The 8865-nt window shown below is 37.6% G+C and overlaps 2 protein-coding genes across 2 annotated transcripts; both read left to right on the top strand.

The window, feature by feature from the left end:
- Positions 1–384: 384 nt before the first annotated feature.
- im:7138535 (protein FAM98C) lies at positions 385–4454 on the top strand. The gene is made up of 8 exons (XM_004075427.5): positions 385–542; positions 1203–1309; positions 2033–2158; positions 2247–2497; positions 2580–2660; positions 2744–2860; positions 3752–3898; positions 3966–4454. The coding sequence occupies exons 1-8, from the start codon at positions 499–501 to the stop codon at positions 4119–4121; spliced, it is 1029 nt and encodes a 342-aa protein (XP_004075475.1). The 5' UTR covers positions 385–498; the 3' UTR covers positions 4122–4454.
- A 1870-nt stretch (positions 4455–6324) lies between these two features.
- On the top strand, positions 6325–8826 carry chchd2 (coiled-coil-helix-coiled-coil-helix domain containing 2). Its single transcript, XM_004075428.3, has 4 exons — positions 6325–6524; positions 7231–7489; positions 7969–8137; positions 8451–8826. The coding sequence occupies exons 1-4, from the start codon at positions 6475–6477 to the stop codon at positions 8456–8458; spliced, it is 486 nt and encodes a 161-aa protein (XP_004075476.1). The 5' UTR covers positions 6325–6474; the 3' UTR covers positions 8459–8826.
- Positions 8827–8865: the final 39 nt, after the last annotated feature.

Here is an 8865-nt window from a genome sequence, read left to right as displayed (position 1 = left end):
TATTTTTTTCATTTCCTTTCTTCGGTCTGTCTATTTTTGGCCAAATGAAAATATATGCTCATATATAAGTATGGGTCTCAATGGTTACAATTATTTTTACATTAAATGAACATTTGTTAATATTAATTGTGATCAACAGAAGAAATGTTAGCTGGATACTTTAGAGTTAATACAACTGAACAACCTTAGGAGGTTTTTTGCTGTTTAAAAAACCGCAGATATTTTAATCATAGATCTTCACTTAGGGGTTTACTTTCTCCGATATTATTACATGTTTGGTATTTTATTTCTCCAAGTACGATTTTAGCATTCATTTTTCTCTCCACGTTTGAAGACGTCATCTGCTAGTCCAAACACCGGCCAGCAGGGGGCAGTGTGAGTTCTATCTTGGAGCAGTGAAAGCAGGAAGTACACAGTGTAAACACGCTTAATCTTTAACGGTATACTGTTCATGGTTTTTGCTGAACTGACTACGCGGTCTATCGCATCTTTTCTCCAATGGAGAGGACCTTAGAGACCATTTCTTCAATTAAAGCTTTGGGGTAAATCATATACATGTTTTTTTTATTTGTTGTCGACTTTCCCTGGTTGTTTTTTTAATATTTGCTGTCACTTATTCGTAGGCTAAAGAAATTGAAAGTTTTGCTAATGTTTGTTGAGCAAAAAGTTTAAACAATTAATTAAGGTAACGCAAAAAGATATTCGAAAAAAACGTTGAAAATAGAGACCCTAAATAAAATACAAATATGTCAACGAGTAAAGTCAAGGGGCAAAAGATAACACACAGGACAGGCAGGTAAGCTAGCAATTAAGTTATTGACTTTTGAACAGACGTCACAAATAATGGGAAGTTCTTCTAGCCTCGACTACAGGAGAAAGGCGTGTACATATTTGCTTTGGGTAACCACAAAAGGCCCCAAAATAGTGTAATAAGATAGTAGGTATAGACAGGGACTCTGCAAAGAGAACCATCATGTCTGTTGAGGTAAAAATCCAGCAGCAGGTTAGTTATCAAACCATCCCGGGCAGTGTTAGCATTCCCAACAATAACAAGAAATTGGGAAGCAGCTCAGAATTATAACATCAGGAGAAACAAATAGCTATGCAAGGAAAGAAATGAGTGCAGGGTAGAAATCTGCTTTTAAGACCGTTGCTGACATGCTGGCCAGCTGAGTTTATCTGTTGCCTCGCTTCCTGTTTAGGTACCCCAGCAGGTCCTGCCTCTCTGTGTGCAGGTGTGATGAGCTTCCCTGTCCGCTGCTCACCTGGCTGTCCACTGAGCTCAGGACTGTCTGTCCAGAGCTCAGAGGTGAGACAAAACTCTGCATGTATAGTGTCAACTTTAATGCACATTTTCTAGTGGATACGTTTTGATTTTTTTTAAAAATATTTCAGTCATCGTAGTTGTTATTGCTCTATCGTGTGTTCATGTTTCTATGCTGATTAGGATGTGTCAGTTTTGAGCAGACTTTTAACACGTCAACTGGTAGAATAGTCATTTACACAACCTGTAGGTTAATGGCATCAATAATTAGTTGATTTATATACTGTTTTTTTCTATTTATTGTTGGTATTGGAAATATCAGTTCAGTAAATTAATCTAAGCACGCTATAACTGTTTCAAACAAAAGGTTGTGCAGCTGTTAGTATGAAAAAAACAACAACCAGCATATTCTAGCTCTTATAAAATGTACACTTTAATTTATTTCTATGATAAGATCATTCATTTATTATTCTGCATAGAGGAAATTCACAAAAAAGTTATGAATAATATTTCTCTTATTTTTGGATAAATATTAAAAAATAGACAACTGTAAATGAATCAGCAGGTATAAAAGCATTAATAATTAGGCCCACATTGAAAATTATTATTTATTACAGTAACCATTACAGATCTTATTGCCTCTATAAGCAGGGAAGTAATCATTTATCGGATTTTAAAGTCTTTTTGTTTTATTTTTTACTTTTGTCTATATTTTCATTTTATTTTATAATAATATTATAATAAATCGATTTTTCGGTTTTGCTTAAGACTCGGATAGCACAGGTGATGTGTTGCTGGTGGGAGAGCTTCGGAGCTTGCTCTCAAACATGCAGTCGCCGCTCACTGGGCTGGCCTCTAATGTGCTTGACCCCTTCATCCTCAGCCATGTCACAGGTGAGTAATACAAGTTCTCCTTTTGCTGTTTAAAAAGGATTTGTTTTGCTATTTTAAAAAACGGTGTCGTTGTCATACAACCCTGCAGAGTTTCTTGTGTCAGAACTGCAAGCAGCTCACATAAACAAGCATAAAGAATTGCATCCAGGAGAAAACCCTGTGGAGGAGTCGGAGAAAGAGCAACGAGTGACAAAGCACCACGAGTCTTTTCCGGTGTGTGACGATGATGATGCATCAGATGGAAAAATAAAGATGGCAAAGATGCAGGCTGAATGGATATTAGTTCTGCACGCCCTTGGATTAGATGCCTCTTCTCAGTTTAAAGATGTGCAAAATGAGGTAAGCATTAAAAGATAGGAAATCTATAAATAATGCCTACAAACAAGCATTTAAGACATTTTCAAATATTGTTTTGATGCAGCTTGAATCAAGATTAGCCCGTATGTCTGGTGGAGAAATGACAAACCCTCTTTTTAACAGCAGTCTCAGCTCAGAGCAGTGGGTACGTTTGCACGACTCTTTTCCCTTTAGCACACAAAGCATGCACTGCTAGCACTGCTCTGCTCATCATCTTGTGTCTTATAGCTTCAAGTGAACCAAATGAATCAAACCATGTTGAAGGATTATCAGTGTCGACAACAAATGATGATCAAACGATTTCAGGTTACGCTTGAGTCCTTTGCTTGGGGAGAAAAACAGCAGGTAAGTAGGAAAAATCCCACCAAGTTGAACATTGTTAGATTTATTCTTTTGTCAAAATCATACAACCCTCTTTAAATGTTTTGTAAAATTAGCATTTACTCAGGCTAACACACTTCCTATATATAAATAAAATCAAAGTATCATTATGATTACTATTTCTTAATTATTTTATTTGATATATTTTTGATTACAAAAATATTTAAATATGCAGTGTGGAGCTGTTACTTTTCAGTTGTGTGGTCATTGCTGTGTATTAAAGTTCCCTTTCTTCTCTTATATGTGTCTTTTCACTTTTAGCTTGGTTTTTGGGTAATTGCTGCTTTTTACATCTTTATGTACAGGTCATTACTTATTTTTTTAGTTCTGGTTTTGTTTTTTTGTAGCTGTTTTTATTCCCTTTACTCTGTGCACAAGTGTCTTTTCTTTCATTTTAAGTCAAACTCATTGTCAACCAGTATTCTTAACCTTGAACTTTGCAATGCTGTCATTGTTTTTCTTTATTGATTTTTTTTTTTTAGAATTTTATTTTTAATGCATTTGTTTTTATTTGTTATAACAGTGTAGCTTTTCTTCTACTGGTTTAAATATTACTTTTCGAATAGCAAGTCCGAAGCAGCTGTGTAGAAAGCATTACTGCTTTTCTCAAAGGCCAGAAGAGGGCTCTTAAAACGGGTCACTAAGTGCATGTAGATCAGTTTTCCTTGTGTAGAAGGAATTTTGGTTTGATCCTTAATATTTTAAATATGTGTGCAATAAAATGAGCTACAATCTTCCTCCATCAACATAACCAGGTATCTCCTTGCTCATCATCTGTTTGCTTATGGTTGCTGCTTCAGTTTTGTGTGGTATACTGTAAGTTGGAAACAAGCTCAAAATCCATTTTATCAACAGGAACGGCGTGCTGCTCTGTCCTCTGTACCTCCTCTTGCTTCCCTCTCGGAATCCTGCAAAGTGTCCCTCCCCCTTCTTCTGGCAGCCAGACAAGATCAGTCAGGGATCAAACCTGTCAGAGCAGGACCAAGCACTACTGTATACAAGGTACAGCTTTGGTAATATTAAATTTGTTTTACTTTGCTCTTATTTGTTTTTCAAACTGTCTTTGCAGATGTTGATGGGTAGTGTACCAGACAGAGGTGGGCGGCCGGGGGAGATCGAGCCGCCCATGCCGTCATGGGGGGACCGAAGAACTCAAGGAAACAGGGGGGGAAAGGGAAACCGATATCATCAGCACCAAAAAAAGAAGAGAGGAAATAAAGATTAATTTGCCTCTTTGGTTTTCTTTAATGTCTAAATTGACTGTAAAAATATCCTAATTTAAATTCAGATGTCTAAGTTTTTTGTGAAAGGCTGCCTTTGTAACATGATCCTAATTGTTTCAAATGTATGTATAATTTCAATTTGTGGTGTATATAAATACCAGTTTGGGTATATTCTACTTTATGCTTATCACTACTACAAAATACTGGTGTATGATTGATTATTTTTGTAGAAATGTGTTTCAAAGAAAGAAGTAAACAATGGGAAGTTGTATTTTTTAATGTACTGGCTGTCTAAAACTTTATTTTAGTTTACAAAAATAAACCTCTGAACTGAATCAATTGCATCGTCACTGAATTCACAAAAACAATAGTTATAACAGTGTGGTGCATCACCAAACAAGTTTCTCTTGAAACAATTTTGGTTTACCAACTTTAAAGGTTATGAAGGGAAATTTTAATAATTTGTTAGTCCGTGTATTGCATAATATTTGACAACCTCATATTGTTCTAGGAAAATAGATTAGTGGCAGATGGGTATTGATGCATAGTTTTAAAAATTAGGTACTCGGAAAGTTTTTTAATAAATGTGTGATTTTTGATCAATGCAGGGGATTCGCATAAAGAAATTGTTTATAGAATCTTCCTGTTAATTTAAGACATGTACATTCAGGATATTGCCCTCTCATCCTCTACTACCTTCTGAGGTGTTTCCCATTTTGACCTTGGGGTTTCCAGTTCCTATTCTGCACACATGTTCCTGTATATTATTCCAGCCACTTGATTGTGGCGCTCCATGTATGCTTTACCTGCCAGCATCTTACACCCTGCAGTTATGTGCTGGATTGTTTCAGGCGCCTCTTTGCACAGCCTACACCTTGGCTGTATATGTGGGTGTGTGGATAGATAGATATAGTCATGTGCTCAGTGAATGTCTCAGACAATGGAGAGCTGAGGATGCAGTGCTGGAGGACAGATCCTCATGGGAGGACAAACCCCTGCATGGGATGTACCACCGGACCATAACTGAAGTGGCGGATATCAAGAAGTCTTACTAATGGCTAGAAAGGGCTGGCCTACAGGACAGCACTGAAGCACTCATCTTAGCAGCTCAGGAACAAGCCCTGAGCACCAGAGCGATAGAGGCTCAGATCTACCACACCAGACAAGACCCAAGGTGTAGGCTGTGCAAAGAAGCGCCTGAAACAATCCAGCACATAACTGCAAGGTGTAAGATGCTGGCAGGTAAAGCATACATGGAGCGACACAACCAAGTGGCTGGAATAATATTCAGGAACATGTGTGCAGAATATGGACTGGAAACCCCAAAGTCAAAATGGGAAACACCTCTGAAGGTGGTAGAGAATGAAAGGGCAAAGATCCTGTAGGACTTCCAGATCCAGACTGATAGGATGGTAATGGCGAACCAACCAGACATTGTAGTGGTGGATAAAGAACAGAGGAAAGCTGTTGTGGTGGATGTGGCAGTGCCAAGTGATGGGAACATCAGGAAGAAGGAACATGAGAAACTGGAGAAATACCAGGGACTCAAAAGAACTGGAAAAAGCCTGGAAAGTGAAGGTGACAATGGTGCCTGTGGTAATTGGAGCACTCGGGGCAGTAATACCTGGAAAGACCTCAGACCTCTCAGTCCAGAAAAGCGCAGTGCTAGGAACAGCTAAGATACTGCGCAGGACCCTCAAGCTCCCATATAGATAGATAGATAGATAGATAGATAGATAGATAGATAGATAGATAGATAGATAGATAGATAGATAGATAGATAGATAGATAGATAGATAGATAGATAGATAGATAGATAGATAGATAGATAGATAGATAGATAGATAGATAAAAACAATGTGTAGAGAATAAATTTACCTAACATAAAAAAGAAATACGGTAAAAATAAACGAAATAAGAAATAGGGAAAAAAAATAACTTTAATTACTACAGTCTTGGAAAGCGTTTTAAAAAAATTGTTTTTTAAAAGTAGACTATTTAACAAACGTTATTATACATGCGAAGCATCAGAAGAGCAAAGACGGGGATAGTAAAACAAATACAAAAAAATAAAATAAAAAGACAGTAGGCGAGGAATTAAATTGTTATTACAGAGCACATTTGAGCGAATGACAACACAATGAAAATAGGGGAAAGTTCAGTGTATCGTCTCAAAATAAAGTTACACAAGCGTTTCAGCTGCACCGGAAGTTAGCCGGCAGACAGATGATGTAACACATAGAAAGTTCCGGATGAACCAAAGGTCGACATAAAACTCGCAAGCGACGTTGCGGCTCCAGATTATCGCGTCAGTTTTTCATCAAACGCACAGCTGTCCAACCTTAATATTTAGGTATGCCAAGAGGAAGCAGAAGCCGGACATCTAGGATGCCCGCCCCGGCCAGGTAACGATTTCTATTTAATAACTGGGATGAAAGGTGGTTAGATAGTGTGCTGCGTGGGATAGCGCAGGCTAAAATGTGCTAATAGTGTTTCAGTGTCAAATGTCTGTGGGAGCCTGCCAACAGAGTTGAGGATTATTTTAACACATTTAGTATCCTAAAATGCCCAAATCTGGAGATAAAAACGTCTATTTATGTTCAGACAGGATTGTTGAGGCAGGCCAAGAGTTTCTGACAAATGTAGTAAAGGTCAAAGTGTCAAACCTATGTATTTTAAAATTCAATTTTATAGAATGGTATAACAATACGTCATTAATGTTCATCTAAACTCATTGAAAGGTTGAGATGCTTTGCATTCATCCAAAAAATGAACTTTAATAATGTTCACAGTGTGAAAGTATCTCTATAATATAACACGTTTTAGTGACAGTTTACTACAAAACTTGGGAAGATTTTTCTTACGTAATTGGCTTCTTTAACCTTCAGTTACATAACTGTCCTGACAAAACCTCATCATGACCTCCAAAACCCACAACATCAACTCTGACACACAATTTTAGTGAGAAATGATCTCTCATTAGACCTAAGCGTAGACCTGAACAAGAGTGATCATGTCAACAACAATAACTCAAAAAATATTACTGTCCTGTAATTTTTAGGTACGGAACATGCCAACTTTGATATTTAAACTAAGGTTTACGCTTTACAGCCGGGCGCCACCATCCCCACCACCCATGGCCAGAGCAGCACCTCCTCCTTCCCACGCCCCTGTCCCAATGCAGGCTCCTCCATCCGCTGTGGGAGCACCGGCTGCTGCACCCAGGCAGCCGGGTATGTTTGCGCAGATGGCTACTACAGCAGCTGGGGTGGCAGTGGGCTCCGCGGTGGGACACACTATTGGCCACGCGTTGACTGGTGGGTTCGGTGGAGGACAGTCAGAACCAGCCAAGCCCGACATCACGTACCAGGTAAAAGGAAGAGCATCTGCCAAAGGACCAGAATAGTATCGGTAAAGATTAGGTTGTCTAACTCCTGGCAATGCCAGCCGTTCAGAGCTCAGCTCTAACAGGAAAAAAGGCAGTCAAATTTACAATTAAAATGTTGCTAAATCAGTTGGAATTTTAATTCATAAAATACAGTTTTGATCTGATTACATTGATTATTTACATGGTGTTATTGTCAAATTGAGACTAACTAAAGCCAAAGTATATATAACTTGGTTTTTTCTTTTTAGGTTTCATCATTTTATCATGTCAAAGATAAACTGAGCCTTTAAAGTAAACATTTTCTTTACATTAGCTCATAAAATACTTCTATATTTAATAGAAGCTGTTGTTGTATTTTTAACTGAATTTCATTTTAAAACATGTTTTACTCTAACTTGTTTTGAAAACAAATGCCCCTTTTTTCAAAATTATTGTCTCTAATCTTTCATTCTGTTTGTCAGGAGCAACATCAGCAGCAGCCACAGTCTTTCTACCAGCAAGAACAGCAGCAGCAGCAGCAGGTTTGCTCCTATGAGCTCAAACAGTTCATTGAGTGTGCACAGAACCAGAGCGACCTGAAGCTCTGTGAGGGATTCGGTGAAGTACTGAAACAATGCAGGTTTGCAAACGGTAAGCAAATGTGGAAATACATTTTGTAATAAATAAAAAAAAAGTAGATATGTACTAAGGGGTTGTTATATTTTTCATCCTCCTGTGTGTTCGATGTTTTGTAGTCTGGTTTTTCCTTTTTTATTTTTATTTTATGTAAGCTAAGCATGGGAAGACTTTCTGTTTTTTCAAAGATTTATTAGGTCCAAATTCTTTGTTGGAATTTGTCAGGGGTGATGGGAGTTGTAGTTTAAACCCGTTTTACTTATGTGATGCTGCACATTTAAAATGATAAAAATAAATGCATCTTAATGAAGTGTTTTCTTCTCCACAGGACTATGATGAGGTGAAGACAAAGCGCTGCAGAGAAGAGGAAGTCACAAATGTTATCAAAGTTTTAGCAGGGTATAATTATTAAGGGATCAATCAACAAAACAAGCTCATTATTTAACATTTGAGTTTCAAGCATCATTTGTGAAGACCGCTGCAGAGCTTAGAAAAATGTTTATATACTTTAGTGTTGTCATTTCCTCAGTTTGTAATTATGATGGGAGCTTGTGTTTCATTAGCATCCATGCTTTTAGTTTCTTCTCTGATACTTCAGACTCTGCAACATGAACCTGTAAGAACAAAAAGTTTGCATTTTCTGGATGAGCATTGCTCAAGGTTTGATTGTACCAGTAAAAAAATAAAGTTAAATCTAAACCTGATTTATTTCCTTGCCTCTTCAATCACACGTTGTGTTTCTT

Source organism: Oryzias latipes, chromosome 13 (assembly GCF_053564925.1).
Source record: "Oryzias latipes strain Hd-rR chromosome 13, Olatipes_Hd-rR_3.1".
Classification (NCBI taxonomy): domain Eukaryota; kingdom Metazoa; phylum Chordata; class Actinopteri; order Beloniformes; family Adrianichthyidae; genus Oryzias; species Oryzias latipes.
Note: the sequence above shows the minus strand (reverse complement) of the source record. Positions and strands in the feature narration are given on the sequence as shown.